General features: G+C 44.8%; 1 protein-coding gene across 2 annotated transcripts; it reads left to right on the top strand.

Moving 5' to 3' along the window:
- The first annotated feature begins 578 nt into the window (after nt 1–578).
- Nucleotides 579–18,568, top strand: tmem260 (transmembrane protein 260). Of its 2 annotated transcripts, XM_061302040.1 has the most exons (16): nt 579–915; nt 3,838–3,869; nt 4,962–5,113; nt 12,116–12,293; nt 12,362–12,475; nt 12,538–12,717; nt 12,791–12,831; nt 13,726–13,812; nt 14,254–14,362; nt 14,443–14,615; nt 15,231–15,402; nt 15,515–15,654; nt 16,063–16,239; nt 16,960–17,013; nt 17,230–17,314; nt 17,451–18,568. In XM_061302040.1, exons 1-16 carry the CDS (start codon nt 807–809, stop codon nt 17,709–17,711), a joined length of 2,064 nt encoding a protein of 687 aa, XP_061158024.1. In that variant the 5' UTR covers nt 579–806; the 3' UTR covers nt 17,712–18,568. The 2 variants fall into 2 exon arrangements, with proteins under 2 accessions (XP_061158024.1, XP_061158025.1); XM_061302041.1 differs by lacking the exons at nt 579–915; nt 3,838–3,869; nt 4,962–5,113 and adding an exon at nt 11,386–11,536.
- The last annotated feature ends 1,038 nt before the right edge of the window (nt 18,569–19,606 follow it).

The raw sequence follows: 19,606 nt of genomic DNA, 5'->3' as shown, positions 1-19,606 counted from the left end.
TATCTGGGCCTTCACCGCCTTAATCTCCCTATTGATACCACAGCAAATATATTGCAGTTATAGAAACAATCAATACTTTGCAAAAATGTAAAATATATTCTGCCATGTGCACCACTCAGAGCAGTTCAGAATTAATATTTATCAATTACAAGCATGACAAAAACAAGTTAACCCCTTTGAAATGCTTGTTTCAGGGCGCACCAAAAATATGGGTCAGTGGGACCTGTTGCAAATTTAACCATTACAAAATGTGAAGTTTCTACACCCTTTTAACCTCCTAGTGTCACTGTGGGCCAAAACAATATATATATTTAATTAATTTGCAAATAATCTAAAACTATATAATAAAAAGTTTTCTTTTGGCGTTATTTTTAAAGTACAGTGCTTAATTTGGAGGGATAAAATTTATTTATAATTACAAATATAGATGTGCTTCTATAATTGTTTTTTAATTGCAATACTGTTTTGAACTTGTTTTGTATTATGATTTATTTTGCATAGATTTTGAAAGATTTAAAATGAGTATAAAATCAAACTTGCGGTAGTCTCGCGAGACTTTATTCTCTGGCGCGGTTACGTACCAGGAAATGATCAGATTCAATTTAGGGACGCGTTAAGTCTTCAGTCCTTCACATTGTATTTGCATTTTGTATTAAATGCATTAAACTCGTTAAGAGTTACAGATTTCAAATAAATGGAGTCGCACTGCTGCATTCCTGCGTGTAAGTACAGCATGGATCGCTAACTGTTTCGCGTTATCTTCCGAGGGAAAAGAGTCTGCGTAAATTCATGCAAACCAAACAAGAATGGCTGCGGAGCAGAGAACGAGTTGGATATTAACTGGTGCAACCATCGCCTGTGTGCTTGCACTCTACGTGCCGTGTGTGCAGAGGACAGTCCCCGGCGGAGATTCAGGTTGGTGCTAATGCTAGTCTGCAAGCTTCCTTGTTTTGAGTCACGTGGGTTTGTTTTGTTTTTGGGGAGTCGCTCGCATGGCACGTTTTTGAGCTGCACATGGGATCTGTCAGGGAAACACGCAATTTGAATTTAATTATTGAATAGGTGGATTTTCTTATACATTTTTTAGAGTGACTTTGCAATCTGTGCGTTTTGTCCTCAATGAAACACGTTTGTTATTATGGATATGTGAACGTACTATATCAGGGGTGTCAAACTTATTTTTGTCACGGGCTGCATCATAGTCATGGTTTCCTTCGAAGGGCCATTGAAATTGCCAACCCAAATAAATGTCTGAATGTCTCAAATTATATATACAACAAACTAGTGAATGACTAGATGGATAACTAGTTTTCAAAACAGAGACTAAGAAAAACTGTTAACATGTTTAAAAAATATGAATGGTAATAAAAATTGCTAGCTATATTTTTATTTAGTGAAAACAATTATTATAATTGTTATTATTGTATATTATTATAATTTATATTATTATAATTTTAATATTGACATGGATTTGATGCACAATTTGTCTTTGCAGGCCACATCAAATGATGTGGCGGGCCGTATCTGGCCCCCGGGCCTTGAGTTTGACACGTGTACTATATGGTCTGTATGGACTATATACAACCCCCCTAGATTTTACATGATCAGGCCAATGTTTCTTCCAACATTCTCTGTAATGCAGTTTGTGAAAGAATAGCTTGTACATTTGCAGAGAGTGTTTAGTGGAGATAGTCAACTTCCAGACTTTTAAATTGGCCAAATGAATGCTTCTGCTGCTTGTTCGCTTAGCAGCGGTCTGGCGCACAAGTTGCGAGAAGAAACGCACGTTTGCATATCGCAAGCGCATGAAAAGCTGAGCCAGATATGAATGCGGAACGACGAGGAGAGAGCGCCGAGTAGCCTGGCTGCTCTCATGAATGAGGATGGTTAAACGGTGTTGTGGGTAAGGGGGGGGGGGGGGTGCTTTGGAAAAAAAATGGCCAGCCCCTTCTCCACAGTGTTTAGGGACGGTGCAGGATGCCCGCTCTGATAGTGCCAGCTGAATTCCCCAGGTCTCCGTCTCCGTGTCCTAATCTCTTTAGGTGTGATGTGCCCTGGAGAAGTTTGAGCACAGCCCCGCGGGCACACTGTTGTCTAGGAATGTGGAGTGTGGAAATGATGGGGATTACGGGAAGACCGGTGTGGGTGCCCATGCTCCACTATCACAAAGACTCTTGGCAACCTCGCTGCTCCCCCGTTGAGTCAATATCTTCCATTTTTGGAGGGAGACTGGCTGCAGAACTGCCTCACCGTGAGATGCTTTTGCTCACTCAGTTTGATTTATGTTGAAGGGGAGGCGGCGCTCAGGGAAAATGAGAAGCTGACGAAGGACAAGAAAATGTGGAAACGGTGGCAAGTAGCTGGCTGCTCGTGCCAAGTGAAATGGAGCTGGAAAGTGTTTAAGCTGTGCAGGTGGAGTTCTGACTTCATGCTCCATTAGACTGATAAGAGTTAGGGATCCTCGTGTGGCACCGATTGTAGGCTTTAAATCACTGTAACAGTAAGCGTGCAAAAATATGAGCGTCATTCAGTGTGCCATCAACCTTTTTGACTGCTTATATGTCGATATGTTCATGTTTGGATAATGCAATGCATTAGTACATCCCAATATTGAGGTCAATTGAGGTCAGCAAGTAAATATGAACATTTGTGATTACCAATTTTCTTCGCTTTGTTTTTTTATTTTGTGATGCCCTCACAACAGCCACAAACACAACTACAGTATATTAGTCCAGCTGCTTACACAAACTCATCAAATAAAATGAAATAATGCTCTTTTTGTGGATAATAAAGGGATGGAAATTTGGAAATACTTTTTTTACGTAAATTTGATGAATCAGTTAATAAAGAGGCAGATTGATTGATTATTAAATTAATCATTAGTTACGTGTGTAAGATAATAGAATCAGTATTACGCAATATCCCTAATGGATGATTTGGATCACAATCTGCTGCGTAAAATCCTGATCGGAACCCCTCCACAACTAAAAAAAAGCCAAGTGATGGTGACAATTTGCTCCAGGAACAATTTTTCATTCATTTCCATTCTGTATAATGCAAAATGTGTTTTGAGGACATTCTTGAATTTAATGGCACTTTCTCTCTCGTGCCAGTAGCGGGTGCTGTCTTGAACCCCAACCTTTATCAGTGTCAGTTAATCTGAACCAAATTTCAATTTTCATGAGTGGGAGATGTAAACACTGGGTGAGAAATCAGCATAATTTGAAACGCTCTGGGTGTATTCTGGCACAAATGGGTTTGTGCCCAGCTACATTAAAGCTTGCTCAAATAGCTTTTAGGAGTGGGGGTGGGGGGGGTCTCCTTTCAGTCTGTGTTGTGCCTCACACAGAGCTTGTCAAGAAATTGTGCAGCCGACTCTCCTTTTTGCAGCTTACCTCATTCTGTGACTGTCAGCGGCGTCGCCTTTTTTTTTTTCTTCTTCTTCTCTGTTTGTGCCCAACGGACTGAAGGCGACACTAAGACACTGGCAGAGAGTGGCAGAAGAAAGACCCCGACGCACGGGGAGGATGGGACCGGAAGCATTCTTCTCAGATCAGCATATGTGTGACAGTGCATCAGAGAGGGTGTCTAATGGTTTGTGTGTACGTGCGTGCCAAGGAAGGGAGGGGGAGGCGTCAGGGGAGAGGCAAGCGCTGAAGAGAATGAGCGTGCCGCTTAGGAAATGTCACACTGGGAAGATTTGCAGGTTTTGATCCTAGCAAATTAATGCAAAACCCCAGTGCAAGTATTTGATTTGGGAAAACTTTGGGAGCAGACTTGTCTCTTAATAATAATTATTGGGTTTACATTAATTTCCTCCCCCATTCTCTTTCACAGGAGAGCTGATCACCACTGCCTGTGAGCTGGGGGTAAGTATTAGCGCTATTGTTTAATCAATTCACTCATTAACTCTTAGAAGCATTAAGCAAGTTTAATTAAGCATGGGCAGAAAGCAGATTAATTCAGTTTCAGTCCACAGGTTCCCCCCCCCCCCCCCCTTCTTCTCTTTACACTTATTTTACCAAGTTGCAAGTAGAGAATGCTATAATTTGCAACCCGTTTTTCAAATCCAATTAAAGTCAATAGTAAGGCGATGGCTTTTGTAGGCTTTGCCTTATGTACGGTATAAGGCTTATTATATCCACCCCTCTTTTTTGTATGTGTGTAAGCCGCAAAGAATGAACTAAATCGGGTTAACAGTTATAATAAGTTTTATTATTTAATAAACTTTATTACGCCGCTGTGATCCTTTTAGGGAGGCTGTGTCGGTGTCACTATGCCAGTAATCCTGCCGTTAGGGCTGCAGTCCGTGTGGCCTGCCCGGCTGCTTCGTGGGCCTCCCCAAGGCCTCGTAGGCCACCCCTGTGTCCCAGGCTGCCCGTTTTCATCCCAAGAGCTTCTTCCATTTCGGCACCCTGACTTTGTTTTTTTTTTTCGCTCTCAGCTATCCTAAAATTGAATCTGTGCTCTCATGTCATTCTTGGGGACTCACGTTCGCTGACCTTCATAGTTTTCAAGTACGCCATGTTCTTCCAACATTGACCGACAAAGTAGTCAAACTCACCTTTCCGCAATGTCTTCAGATGAAGCGCTGCCCCCTTCTCTTCTGCCAGTGTGACTCATGTTATCAGTGCCAGGAAATGAATCTGTCTTTAATGACTGAGCCCTTATCTGGGCAAAGGAGACTTAGCGGCTAATTGCTGTGATTGCTGAGATCCCCCCAGACGAGAAGGACTGCGGCTCGGAGGTGGTTTTGGGGGGGGGGGCTGGGGCGGGCGGAGATCACGTGTTGTGCGGCGTGCTCTCGGGAGCCGCACTGTCCTTGGGAAGAGGCCAAGGAAAGACAAGTGAAGAGTGCAAGGAGGGAGTTTTCTTTGGTGTCGTTCAGTTTGGATTCCACCTGACCTGTTCACAAATGTATGAAACAATATGAAAGTGAACTTTGTAACAATTTTGCCTAGGTGGCCCATCCGCCCGGATACCCGATCTTCACGCTACTATCTCACCTGACTATGCGTCTCCTGCCGACACTTTCACCAGCTCACAGCGTCAACCTCATGAGCAGCGTGCTGGGGGCAGTGGCATGTGGCACCCTCTGCATGACCGTATGCAGGTAGGCAGACCCTTGTAGCTGCACAGAGAAACAGTTTAAGCGTGTATGTGCATCTCAAATCAACATCTGTTGAAAGTTCATTCATTTTAGCATAGTTGAGATTTATTAAATAAAATCCCCTTATTAAAAAAACATTTTATTTGTTACCATATTTCTTGAAATTATGATTTCATATATTTCTTCAAAATAATTATTTGATATAATTTCACTCCCTGTGTGGTGACTATCTGACACATTTTGGGTTGAACTCCTCCCACATCTGAAAAGGCCAATGCGCAATAACATCACTGGACAAATATGCACACAGGAAATTGATTGAAGGGTGAGTGTTGACATTCTTGCACTACTTTTTTTTATTCTTCTTACATCTGGATGCAGTGTGAGGCACAGTGGCATTTTGGGGTCCTGACAGCCTGGTGCTGATGTCCCTAATCCTCTGATCAGCATTCAGGAGCAGAGCTGGTGCTGCCCTCCCCCTGCCACAACCCTGCCCAGCCTGTTTACCCATCAGCCACCCGTTGCGAGTTAGCGCTAGCTGGTGTGTGTGTATGTATATCACAATTATCATGCCCTCCAACCCCCCCCACACCATCACATCTCTGTATTCCTGCAACCCCCCGCGTTGCCCAGCGTGCGCCCAATCCTGACATGGCACGATTTCTAATCTGCCGCTTCTTGCCTCCTGGGTCGAAAAAGGAACACCATCACAAACCCTGTCTTATAACTTGCCTCACTCTCCTGCACATGATGACACTTTTTGGTCATGTCTGTACACTTTAGACTGGTCAATAATTTGTAAAAAAATAAATAAATAGCAAAATAACATGGGCTTCATGATTTTAGTTACTGCTTTATAAACAAGCCAGCAGTTTTATTTTTTATTTTTTAGTAGTCAATTAAACTATCATTATTTTTTTAAATTGTAGTTTATTAAATTACAAAGCCCCATATGTGCTGGTAATTTTTTTTTAAAACACTACACTTGAAAATACAGTCAATTGTGTTATGTCCAATTAGAAAGTAAATCTATCCTAATATTACAATAGGTACAAATTATATTAAACTTGGTTGTCTATGCTCAGGCAGAAGACGTTGTTGCAGTTTGTTAATATCCAAAGTACATTATTTGATTCCCCTTTGATGGGAAGTAACATGCAATTATTTACTTTTTTATTATTATTTTTATTTACTTTTTTTTTTTTTTTTTTATACTTTACATAGTACTATTTATGGGTCATGCTGAAATACCAGTCGGGACATGGTTGTAATATATAACAAACCAAAATACTATATAAAAAAAAAAAAAGAAAAATTGAGCACACTGCATATTCCAGCTGTTTTTTTTTTTTTTTTTTTGTATGACCCCACAGCTTTAATGCCATTCATGAGTTTCTATTCAGTTGGAGGACTGGAAGTTGCTTTTGGCCAGACGTTGAGAGGCGGTTACTTCCAGGCCAGAAATATCCATGCTGTCTGGGAGCATTTTGGCTCACAGCGTGCATGTTAACTATAGCCCTGTTTGTAATCTCTGGGGATTTAGATTGAATTTTGGATTATGGCAAAGTGAAAAGTCATTATGAAAACATCCTGTACCACTCTACCTCAACTAGAGCTTGATGGGTAGCAAGGACCTCAGCCAAAGCAAACACTCACATAGCATAAGCTGTTAAGTGTGAACGTAACGTAATCTATAAACTCAATATAGAAAAAAAAAATACAAATTTAAAAAGCATAAAAGGTTTTTGTCTGTTCAGGATCTCGATTTAGTTTGTAGAGCAGGTAGTGTCGTAGCGTTAATTAGATGAGTTGCTCAATTCATTCCCTCACAAACAAATAATAATTTTACGCCCTCAAATGAAAATTGTATTTGAAGGCATTTTGTCTCCGTTCAAATAGCACATTTATCTGAAATCTAGCCAAACCTTTGAAGTATCAATTTAAACGAGTCGACTGGATCGTGGCGTTTATCATGGCGGGGGTTTGTGTATTCATAGCTTTGGAACTGGAAGGCACTTTGCTTGGGCAAATGTAGAAATGTAACACTTCCCTTTGATTTGTCAATTCCAATTGCCTCTCTTGCCTTGATCATGCGGTTTGATGGTCAAATTGCACGTCTTGGTATGTTTTCACACTGTGGCCTGACAAGCCTTTGAGGATGGCGCACATAATGATAATTGCTATCGATTGCGCTGGGAGGCTCACCGAGGAAAAACACTCGGCCCGCCGAATGCGACGGGCCTCAGACTCCAGAGGAATGCACCCTTCATAACGGGATAATCCAGACGGCTCTGTATTCTGCGCTCGCTCTCGTTTCACACTTTATCTGCTAAAGCTGCTCTGTATCTCCCCCTACCTTAGAGGGATCTCTCCCCATTCCCGAGCTTATCCCGAGAAACCGGGAGCAGACACGTTAGCATGCTGACAGCCTTCAGAGGAGAAAAACAACCCTGGAACACTCGAACATCAGCATTTTTTAGCTTGATCGCGATTACATAATAAGCACAGCAAACATGTCGGTCCTTCTTCTATCCCTTGGATGAGAGGCTTTGTTGATAACTCAGGTAGCAGGAGGGTGAGTGTGGTTGAGATGGTTCCCTGGCCTTGCTTGACTCTGTGTCAGAGTCAAAATCTGGATGTTGTTTTATTTCCATTCGATCTTGTGTATTATATTGCGTTCTAATACCCCCCCAACATCAGCATGACCAATAGTTCCCCCAGGACTCCTTCTCTAATACAGTTAAACAGATGCCTAATGAAGATGTTATTTCCTCATTACTGGCTAAGGAATGGGGATAGAGAGGAGGAGGGCCAGATAAACAGCAGAAGACAGCGCCAGTTTAATAGTCCTTTTCACCCTTAGGCCTGAGATTGTGTCTGTCTCGGACGTCAATATTACATTTCCTCAACCACCACAGGCAGTCTTAATAAGGCACCCGGCATGGAGATGGATCAGACTCGGCAATTACAGTTCAGCCACAATGAGTTCATGCCGTCTATACGGCAACATTTATGTATCACTGCTGTGTGCTTAATGACGGGTGGAAAAAGCAGCAAGAAAAATGGCTGTCTCAGTGAATTGCAGAAACATGATTTTTTTTTTTTTTTTTTGCATGTGTGTGTAAATTGCTTCCCCCCCTTTGCTCCTGTAATTTTTGTGTGTTGGGTTGAGATTATGATTGCATTGCGGGAGAAATTGTCATGTCAGTGGCTGCATTGTTTGAGCAGAATTGTGTTGATTAATTTTATACGCACTATGAGTACTGGAGCGCTTCCTGGAGGAGAGGTGTCTGAGTGGCAGTCGGCGTCCCTTCATTTATTCTCCTCGCTTGTGGAGAAAACTGCATCCTCGGGATGAGGGAGGGGAGTATGTTTTGGTAATTGCTCTAAAATTGGGTCGTGGCATGCCACATTCGGCTGTGCTTTATTTGAAAAAGGTTATACTGATGCATAACGCAAGGACAATATTGTTGTCGTCAATTGTTAAATTATTTTTAGTGATGACTTGGTTACTTAAGACAGGGATGTCAAGCTCTTTTTTTTTTCACGGGCCGCATTGTAGTCATAGCTTCTTTCGGAGAACCATTATGACTGTCAACCCAAATAAATGTATGAGCATCTTATATTATATACAGTCAAAGCTACAAAACAAACTGACAAATAACTCCTTTTCAAGTCAGACGAATAAAAACTGGTCAAATATTTAAAAATAAAAAAGAAATTATTAAAAGTGAAGACAATTTGCAATTGTAGTAATGACACACGAATTTGATGCACAATTTGTCTTCGCGGGTGATGTGGCGGGCCGTATTTGGCCCCCGGGCCTTGAGTTTGACACCTGTGACTTAAGATGTTTCACAAACATCATTGAGAATTAGATTTTTTTTTTTTTTTTACTGGACTTGTAAGAGTCCACATTTTAACGCACTGCATGATACTGCACACTCTCTTCTCTTTAGTTTCTTTGAACAATTCTATTACAATAGCAACATATTTGCCACTAGCATTGCATTTTTCATGAAAGGAAAAGAAGAAGACCGTATATCAATTGCAATTTGGCTTTAAAATTCAAAGCTTTGAAACGCTCTCTATGATAATAGCTCCTAAGTACCCAGCCTCTTACGCTGGCCAGTGTAGAGCCCCCGAGGGTGTCATCGAGGGCCAGCTGGAAGCGTCCATCGCAGGCCACCTTCTCTACGGGTTGCCTCCTCTCCTCAGGAATGTGTGATTCCTTTCCAGCACTCCCGCAAAAAGCACTCGGTCGAGTACAGCGCGCCGCTGATCTGCGACGCCACATTTGTGGTATTTATTGCCTGGTCCCGGAGGTGGCGTGTATCGCTGGCTGCCCCGACCGAGCTCCATTGTCATGTCCCATTCAGTGCACAGGGCTGCTGTACGCTTTTGTGCGTAGTTATTTAGCACAGACGACTGCCGCTGCTGGCACGTCTCGAGTGCACACTGTGTAGCGAGAGCTTGGCTGGTAAATGAGGCAGGTCCCATTTTGACACTTCAAAGTGGTTTTACTGCGCCTTTGTGGAGTCCTTGAAGGGGACACTGCTTAACAGAGCCTGTTGTACTATTGTCATTTCTTATTTGTGTATTTACCTTTCATCTCTCTCATTTATGGAAAATATTCTTCAAATGGGGGATTATTAAAAACTAGACCACTGCTAATTAACATTGATATTGTCATCATGTCTTGTCAAAAAGGTTAATTGCCAACCAGGTGAGGTTGTTGACATTTTGGCAGCGAGGAATCTTAGCTGGATTGTTCTTCTGCCACATTCCAGCCAGGCCTTTGTGTCCGAGCCACAGCATTTCTACACAACAGGCATCCTGTTCTACAGAGAACGGCGATAACAGTAAATGCGTCCTCTCTAGTGTCAGAGTGTGTCCTGTTATATCCGGCAGGGCTGGAGAATAAGCTGTAGAGAGGCAGACGTGGACCCAGGTGGTCCCACGTAGACTGGCGGGTCATTTACAGCTAGGCTCCAACGGACTGTCAAGTTCTAACAGAACGATTTGTCAGCCACCCAGTGAGAATAAAGTAGTAGAAGATGTGTGTCTGAATATGTGACAAGTGCTGCATATCTATCAGGTGGGGCTTAAGAAGCCAGAACTGACTTGTTGTAATAACTGTGTCCGTGGACCCCCCTGACTGTTCTACACCCGTACAAAAATACCCCCCCACCCCCCCCCCCCCCCTGCTAGGAGTGTGAGCTTTGGGTTAATTGTCAAGCAGGGAGGTAAACTTGTGTGTGCAGGGGTCCCCCGTTTGCCCTCGCCACCTTCATCCCGGCTTCAAGTTACAACTAATTCCTGGAGCGGGGCGGCGAGGGAAGACGGCGCTATCTCTTATTAAGACTCGCGCCGAGACGCCCCATCAACACGCCGTGCCCCCCGCCGCACCCGCCCTTTCGCACACACATTCGCAAGCTCGCCTTACAGCGAACACAAAAAATAGTGAAGGAAAAGAAAGCCCAAGAAAAAAAGGGGAAGTAGTCAGCAAGCAAGATTCCCCCCCCCCCCTCTTTTTTCCCTTCGATTTAGCGCGCTTTCCTCAGAAAGCACCATTGTTCCCCTCGCCTAAGTCTCATCAGGCCTTTTGTGGCTGACTATCACAGCGGCAGGCAGAGCGCTGGAAATGTATAAATGGTATCATGCCTTCTGATTAATGGCGGTGCTTATGAGTCAGGTCTGATAACGGGCCTGCTCTCTACTCAATTTCAGATACCGTTAATGGAATCTGTCTTCTGCGATTGTAATGTGAGAGCGCCTAATTTGCTATGGAGCTTGAAGCTGTCACCGGCAAGGGATTGTGGGGTCATAAGGGACCTGGCAGCCGTTTGGCCTGCAGCTTGTATCTGCCGCGCTGAATAGAGCAGCTCTCTGCCTGTCAGTTAGCTGATAGGCTGATGAGGACTCTAAGCCACTCCACACAATGGTGGAAAGGGCCATACTGCCTGACTTCCCTAATTGTCGAGCCCGCTCATATTTCCGAGCCAGCGTGCAGGGGACCGGGCTGCTCCTTTTCCCCTCCTCTCTCTCTCTCTTTTTTTCCTCTGTTTGAACTTTTTTTCTGCTTTAGTTCCTCCTTCATCCGGCGCAACCCTTTAACACACATTTGACTGCACTATTTTGCCCCCCCCCTCCTCCTCCTCTTCTCCCCCTCCATCATTTGTCACCTCTCTCTCTTCCCTCTCTGTCTCTCATTTTAGTAAGTGGTGGGTCTTAGCGTATGACAGATTAGGCCAAGTTTGCTTCAATTACAGCAAAGGGGATGGAGACATTACAGGAGAGGAGGAAGGGGAAAACTTTTGTGCACACATTATATTTAAGAAGCGGAGGATAAAGTGCTATCACCACCACAGCGTTTTTCAGGACGGTCTGTTTGAGATCAACTAGCTTCTCTGAGAAGGCGTGCTGGTGGGTTATATTTCTCATTTGGGCCAATTCACAAAATGTTTTTCTGGGGCTTGTTTGTGATGAATAAATTGGAATGCAAAAAGTCTGGGTAAATTGCTGGGTTTTTGACTGCATAGGTTTAATTTGAAACTGAGAAATAGGGGCAACAACTTAGGCCAGTGTATAGAAAGCCAGAAAGAATTCTCGTAAATATGTGTATGATGTGTGTCCACACGAAAATGCTGAATATATCCCAGACATGCCATGTAAACAAACAAAAAAATGCAATGTTGGAAGATTGGGAAAAGGGAGAATTTATGAACAGTTCCAAATAATTCAGCAAAATCTTCAGGCTTCTGCAAGAATGCAAAAACAAAAATGTCAGAAAAAGCCAACTTGAACATCTGAACTTCATTTGGAGTTAATTATAGGCACTTTAAACAGTGGCAATGTTAATTTGACAGAAAATGGTTCCAAAGATTCAAAGAGGTTAGTTTTTATTTTATGTAAGAAAAAAACAACAAAAAAAAACCCAATAGTGATTTGATATTTTATGGTCATTGCTTTCTTTATGTGATCAAGGTCTTCCACCCCAAACAGGTTGGTCGGTCCTGGTCCTGGAGCAGCCCTGGCTGGAGGCGTCTTTGCCATTTCCAGGCTGACATGGCAGTGGTCAATGGTTGCGGAGGTTTTCACCCTCAACAATCTTTTCACTGGGCTGCTCTTCTTTTCTACCGCCAGCTTTCACTCGGCCAAGAATGCATCCGAGAGGCGAAAGGTAACGAGATGTTCAAATTTCTTATTGAAATGTCTTCCCAATGTCATACTAGACTTTTTGCATGCTAGCATTCACAGTGGGGGGCGCTTTGCTGCGGGCTGGGACTGTGCAACCAGCATACCCTGGTGCTGTTTGTACTTGCAGTCATCCCGTGGGTCTTCTACAGACTTCACTCACACAGGGTAAGCCGGAAGTTCTTCATTCTTTCCCAATACCATCCTTGATTGCAAATCTGTCTTGACAGGAACTGTCCCTACGTAGCCTCATGTCGATGGGAACGTGCTTCCTGCTGGGTTTTCTGCCCTACATCTTCCTGCCTATCTCCTGCTATATGAACTCAGCCCGTTGGAGCTGGGGGGACCAGACCACCATATCAGGCCTGCTAACCCACCTACTCAGGGCTGAATATGGTACCTTCAGTCTGGTGAGAGTCGCTTGCTCTATTTGACCTTTTGTTGTTCTCTGGTGTGCCGAGTTTGACTTGGTTGTGTTTGCAGGCAAAGACGCAAAGCTCTGTAAACCTGACGTCATTACTTAGGTAATTTTTTTTCTCTTCTTTTCGTACAGCTATGGTTTAGTCAGAGGTTAGACAACCCCGCTACCCTTTGAACTGCTTCTAGTCCGACCGCACCAACTTGTTCATGGATCTCCATCATTTCCACATCCCATTCCTGTCTCTTTCACGAGCTTTTGTTCTTTTACTCTCTTCCATCCAAGCACAACTGAACCTTCTTAGAGGGCCAAATCACTGTTTTGTTTCACCAGCAGTTTGAAATGATCACTCAGCACTGCTGTTTAAAGCGTGACGAGCTGTGATGACAGACGCTGCAACAACCCTGGAAAAAAAAAAAAAAATTCCATTCCACTCTTCATATCTTTCTCCAGCTGATGGAATGGGGGTGCCTGTGTATCTTAAGGCCCCCCACTGCCACTGCCCCCCTTCCAGCCTCCCTCTGCCAGGCACCCTCCACTACTCCTCACCCCCGTCGCTTGATGGACAAGCGCACCTTCAAAATGGGGAAGAGAGGCGAACATGACAGGCATGTCGCACTGGAGACGTAAACCCACTGGAGAAGCTGACACAACCACTCGCAAGCACACACTCACACATAGTGTACATTGGGAGATATAGAGACTCAATAAGCTGTCAAATCGAGATGGGTATTAAGCAAGAGGCAGGAAACTATCAGCGTGCTCGGAGAAAAACGCTCAGTGACTGACAAGAGCTGAGAAGAGAGGACGGGGCAGTGCGGAGGGGGGCGCGTGACACTGTCATGCGAATCTGTCAATCAGTTTGAAAGGACGAGCGCACAGTCCAAGGAGTTTGTTTTGATAGGGGGACGGCGAGGATTTGGTAATTGGTGTCCTTGAGTTCTGTCACAGGATGAGCAGACCGCATGCTCATCGTGTTTGCTTGCTTGTGTATTTGTAGGGCCCAGTTGGACCACTGCCTGGCAGACCTTTCTCTTCCTGTCGTAGCTCTGGCGGGATTAGGCCTCCTTCTGTCCTCCATGAATAGGTAGGATGAAGGTGGAAAGGGAAAACATGAACTGCTCTCAGGTTAAGAAAAAAACCCTGCAGTTTTTAAATTTGCATCCCCAAGTAAATGATTTTATGCAATTTTATCGAGTTGACGTTCACTAGAAGAAGTGCAAGATCATGCAATGGGATGCAAAATGAAGATCATGCTAATCCGAGTTGAGCTAATAATGGATGTGATTGAATGGAATTTCAATTGCTGTATTATACATTGTGTGACCAGTTTGTGAAACCCAACTGACTAAAATCAGGGTTACCGCTTTTTACAGTTAAGCTGTAATGAGTAAATGATTCAGAGTTTGGCGCCAGATCCTAATGACTCAGGCCACTCGAAGAAAATGTCCCGCTTAGCAAGTGACTCACTCATATTTCAATAGAAAATCACTTTTTCTCCTGCAGTGTTTCTTTTTTTGTTTTCCAGAAAGTATTGCTCCGTGTGCTGGCTGTTGGTTTCCATGCTGCTCATCTACTCGCTGTTTTTTGCTTGGAGGGCAAATTTGGACATCAGTAGACCTTTATTGTTTGGAGTGGTAAGAAAAAAAAAAAATCTGCAATGATCCAGGAAACTTTACATTTCGTCTAACTGCGGGCATCACTCTGTGTGCTGCAGGTGGAACGTTTTTGGATTCAGGGTGATGCTGTCGTGTGCGTTCTGGCTGGCCTCGGCTCCAGTCTGACCCTCACGAGGCTCGAGAGGTGGCTCGGCCATGGCGGCTTTTGGAAAACCACGGCCTGGCTCCTCACCATGGCACTACTTGGAGACATGATGCACACTAATCATAGGTGAGTTCTACATTTCCCAGCAGCCCAAGTTACCTCAGCACAGAAAAGTTCAAGCGAAAAGAAAAGGGGGAAAAATAAAAAGTCCTCTCTCATGCCTGTTAAAATCCCCACGCATAAGTTTTTCCTTGAGTCAACCCGATTTGTTTCTACGCCGTGCTTCAGACCCGCGGTATGAACATGTCAGGTTTCTCTCCGCTCACCTCGTGGTAAGGGCTAAAGAGAGGCACGGTTAGCACATAGATTCCACTCGCTGAGCTCAGCCTGAGATGTTAGCTGTCCGAGGCGGCAGATTACACCGGCGAGGTGCAGAGGCGTGCCAGACAGCCATCACTGAGCGGCTTTGATCAAGAGGAGAGCATGGCCTGCGCTGTCACACCCATCATACCTGTCTGCTCACGATTAGATAGGCAGCTGTACACAGGCGAAGGGGCGGGGCGGGGCGGGGTGGCGGGTAGGGGGGCACTGACAACCTACCCTCAGAGCACCTTGTAAGCGCGCTCCCAAGCAAACATGCCGACTTTCTTTTCTACAGTATCACATACGGAACGGAGGTGAAGGTGCACCCTTAGTCCTTCTTTGATGCAAGTAAACAAAGCCGCTGTTTTCATATGTTAGGGAGTGTGATCAGAGCAGCAACGGCGTGGTGGAACGCTTCGGCAGGGAGCTTTTAGCGTCCTTCCCAACAAACTCCATCATCCTGACCAGAGGAGATCTGCCGGGGAACTCCCTCCGCTACCTGCATTATTGTCTTGATGTACGGCCTGATGTGCGCCTGGTAGACCAGGAGGTCAGAGCCTCACTACGTTTGATCAAGTTTCCACCATTGAGCATTAAAAAAAACTCCCCATCCTATTTTCATCATTATAAACAAACAAAAAATGTCTCTTTCTTTTCTCAAGATGATGACGTACAGTTGGTATGTAAGAAAACTGGGACCGCACCTCCCTGGGGTGCATTTTCCCGGCGGCCAGTGGGACTCGACTCACTCCGAGGAGAAAGACATCTTCAACCTGGAGCAATTTCTAATCCACAACTCCCAGTGAGTCACAAATGAATGCTAAAACGGTCCAACAGAGCAGTAGGTGATCTCATTAGGCAGCGGAATTGTTGACCCAGCGCTAAACGCCGGGTGAAGATAAGCACATAGGTATGTCGAGTCTTTAGAAGGACTTTGATGAATCTCGTCGCTAATCTGCTTGATTTTGTTAAACAGTCTCTTGGCTCTGTTCTGAAACTGAGATGAGACTGGTTAATACCAAGGCCACCAGGGGGCAGTATTTGCTAGGCAGAAAAGGATAACCTCTCTGTAGGGCAACAGCGCACAGGGGTTTTAACCCCCAGGGGCCGGAGCACCTGGTCTAAGATGGAAGTCTCTAAGTCTAACCTACTTGTATTATCTCAGATGAGGGCAAAAGGGGTTAATTGCACTCTGTTTCATTTTCTGCAGGAGGCACGTCTTTGCCTGTATCGGGCTGCCCACCGGAGACCCGAGCTGGGCTCGTAGTTTCTCCCGCTGGCCCTTTGGTGTGTGTGACTTCTTGGTGCCTGCTCAGAGACAGTTTCACCCTAGAGAGTGGGCCAATCACACACACAATCTTTACAACTGGAGCGAGCCACACAACCAGTAAGCAACAAAAAAAAGAAAGACATCCCAATGAATTTGTTATGAAGAACAAGTGCAATTTCCATTTCTTGGGTTTTATTTCTCATTTTCACATTTGTCATTCAGACAGATAAGTAAACATGGCGCATTGAATCCAAGAATGCAGATCTGTTTGCTTCTCGGTCGTCCTCGTGGAGCTTGGCTGTGCTCTGTTCTCCATGCTGTGATCTGCTTTCTTTGTGAATTCAAGCAGAGCATAGACATTAGGCTCGCAGCCATTTGAAATGAAAGTGAAGATGGAAAATAATGAGTTTCAAATTGCGTTTTGTCAATAACTGTGTCAAAAGTGGAATTAGTCAGAGCTACATATTCGGTCTCGCTTGCCAGCAGCCCCTCATTCACGAGGATATCCACGGCTGAATACTGTGACATTATTTCCCGTACTCTCACGACAAGCGTGATGCCCACCGGCGAAATAAATATCAGCACCGGGACCTTGCTAAAATATTCTTTTGAAGAAGAGGTCAAGTGCTTACAATCTTCAAGTGGAAAAAGGCAAATGTGGTTTTACTCCATGTCGAATGTGCAAGCTACCATTGTTGCTCAGTCATTTAAAGTTGATGCGCTAAACATTTGTTCAGCGCTCCACACCATGCACAACAATATATTCACATTTGGATTCATTAAGTGTTGCTGCCTGAAGCTTTTTAGATAAATGTTTGTTTTTCTTCCCACTCCCAGTTTCCACTCTGCATCCTGGGAGCGTGTGGCTAATGAGGAGATGTGGCAAGCCAGGTACACTCAAACTGTCTTACTTAAAATATTCACTTTGGATGCTGTACTTGCTAGAACATCTCCAGAAACCAGTCATGTGTGGTCGAGCATCTTCAGTATATGTGCATTCTATTTTGCATCTCCATAAATCACTCTATCGAAGTGATGTCATCCATCCGTTCATCCATCCATCCATCCAGCCAGCACTTAGCCCTGATCCTAAGCGCTTTGTTTCAGGATGAAGACAGCTTTCTTTCTCTTTGACCTGGCTGAAAGGATGCAGGGAGAGGGCAAATCTGACCTCTTTGAGCTCTCTTACACTGTGAGTATAACATTAACAGTGCTTCTACATTAATAATGCATTTATATTATTATAATAGCAGAGATTTAAATGCCTCTTCCTGGAAATACTGCAAAAACATCTGCTTTTATAATAGTCCCACTATGTCTGCTTGCAGCTGTATAAGGCGCTTGTGGAGTCCTACGCCAACTACCCTTCAAATTGGGACAAGAACCTGGCACTGGCCTGTGAGAGGCTCCTCCGCTCAGGTCACCAAGGCTACGGTCTAGACGGCCTGCTGACCTGCAGCATCCAGCACTTTATTCTCTACTTGGACAAAGAGCCCGCAGATCCGCAGGCGCCCGCCATACGCTCAGCCGTTGCCCACCTGTCAAAAGAAAGAGATCGGCACCGGCAGAGCCTCAAGCAAACCACCTGACAGGTTTTGACCTGACGCCCAGAAGGTATGAAGGTAAAAGTGGTTTTTTTGTGCCACGTTGGATGAACTAAACCGTAATAGCTGGACTCCAAGAAGCCTCGTATGACCCCAATCAAGTTTGTCCCCCATTGACCCTCCCACTTGATTGCTTTATCGTTACATCTTGATCGCCCCACCCCCCCTCCCGCTCACGCAGCTTTTAATGTACTGATTATTTTTGCCTTGGCCGACGCTCCACTTCAGTTTTTTTTTTTTCCCTTGCACATTAGGATGACAAGATTGAGGGAAACCCAATTTGGGGGCCGAAATGGGGGATTAGAGCAGCTGTTTAATCTAGGACAGACTTGCACTGTGCCACCCAGTCCCGGCGCTCGCCACCCATCCCCCTGTCCATCCATCAGTCTATCTTAGATGGTCTTTTAAATGTTTAAAACTAATGGATTCGATTAGGTACCCCCCCCCCCCCCTTTACTCTTCTGTCCTAACGGGAGGCCTGTAATCCTTCATGGATTTAAATGAAATGTCACAATGCCAGAGACCCTTTTAAAGTGCGTGTACGCACACGTGTCTGTTCGTTTTTAAAATTTTTCTGCATGTGTGCGGACATGCGTAGATCTCAACCAGAGTTCTTCACATGCCCCATACATCCGGAAATGGCTTCCTGAGAAGAACCCAAATGTTGATGTCCCACTGGAGACCCCAGTGCACTTTGCTCTCAATAATCTTGACATTGTTATGGAAACAATGGTAGTTGGTGATTTTCTACAATGTAGTTTGTGGTTGTTTGACTATATTTTTTTACCTTTTGTGTCTAAAGTTGTTTCTATAGGTTTAATAAAGAAATGGGGACCACAGAAGACTTTGAGTCATTGTTGCCCACCACATTAGTGACATCACAAGTTGTGCGATTCAGGGTTTTGTTGTCTTCTGCCCACTTTCTGTTTTTACTTTACTTGTCTCTCTTCCGCCCTCACCCCGTCCTCTCTTCTTCTCCCCTCTCGCTGCTGCTTTCTCTGAGAGTCAGTTGCCCACCCTAAATCAGCAAGCTGCCGAGGATTGCGGGAACCCGTGGAATCGCCGTGACCGAGGATGCAGGCAGGGAGCCACGACAACGCTGGAATGTGGGGCGTCTGAGGAGATAAGAGCTCCGCGAGCCCAGCCAGGGAGAGTCGAGTGATGGGGCAAGGATGGAGGGGGATTGAGGGAGGGAATGTGAGGGTAAGACAGAAACAGGGCGAGCAGCGGGTCTATGAATGAGGAGACAGAAAGACAACAGCAAGGCAGCACGAGAGGGGCGGGGGACTTAGGCGGGCACACTCCGGAAGATGGGAAGCCAGCCTTATTCCTCTTTGCATTTCATTTACATCCCTGGCCGTATCGACCAATCGGATTGGGAGCAAAGCCCAGGGCTTAGAAGGGGAATAAAAAGACAAAATGTCTTTGCTGCTCTCATCCCTCCCTGATAATACCCTCTCTGTTTTTCTTTTCTCTTTTTCCTCCCGTCTATAAGTAGATACTGTCCGAAATGCCAGCAGAAAAGCGACACCTCCGCTTGCTGTGTATCTCAGATAGACGGAGTGGTGAGCAGGGGCTGAAAAGACAGCTTTAGCAACTGGGCCTATCTCCTCTCCTCTCTGGCTGCATGGAAGCTGCAGCGGAGGGAGGCGGCAACTCTGGATGTGTCTCTTAGTGTTTGGGAAGAGAATAGAGGGTGTGAGCGCCATGATATACAGAGCTGGCCGCAGTTTTCCCAGAATCTTACACTCTGGGAAAAACTTTGCCTGCAGATCCCATTTTTAAGCATGAGAAACCTGTTTCAAGGCTGCTTACCAGGCACCACCCAATTCTGTGCAGGTTGCCAACTTCTGCCTCCAAACTTTCGCACACATTCTTTG

Source organism: Syngnathus typhle, linkage group LG16, assembly GCF_033458585.1.
Source record: "Syngnathus typhle isolate RoL2023-S1 ecotype Sweden linkage group LG16, RoL_Styp_1.0, whole genome shotgun sequence".
NCBI classification, from domain to species: domain Eukaryota; kingdom Metazoa; phylum Chordata; class Actinopteri; order Syngnathiformes; family Syngnathidae; genus Syngnathus; species Syngnathus typhle.
Note: the sequence above shows the minus strand (reverse complement) of the source record. Positions and strands in the feature narration are given on the sequence as shown.

Excerpts from the sequence above, each read along its gene's own strand:
- tmem260 (XM_061302040.1), top strand. The coding sequence starts at position 807 with ATGGCTGCGGAGCAGAGAACGAGTTGGATATTAACTGGTGCAACCATC. Across the intron at positions 5,114-12,115 it reads CTCTGCATGACCGTATGCAG|GTTGGTCGGTCCTGGTCCTG; the intron begins GTAGGCAGACCC and ends CACCCCAAACAG. Across the intron at positions 15,403-15,514 it reads TGCGCCTGGTAGACCAGGAG|ATGATGACGTACAGTTGGTA; the intron begins GTCAGAGCCTCA and ends TCTTTTCTCAAG.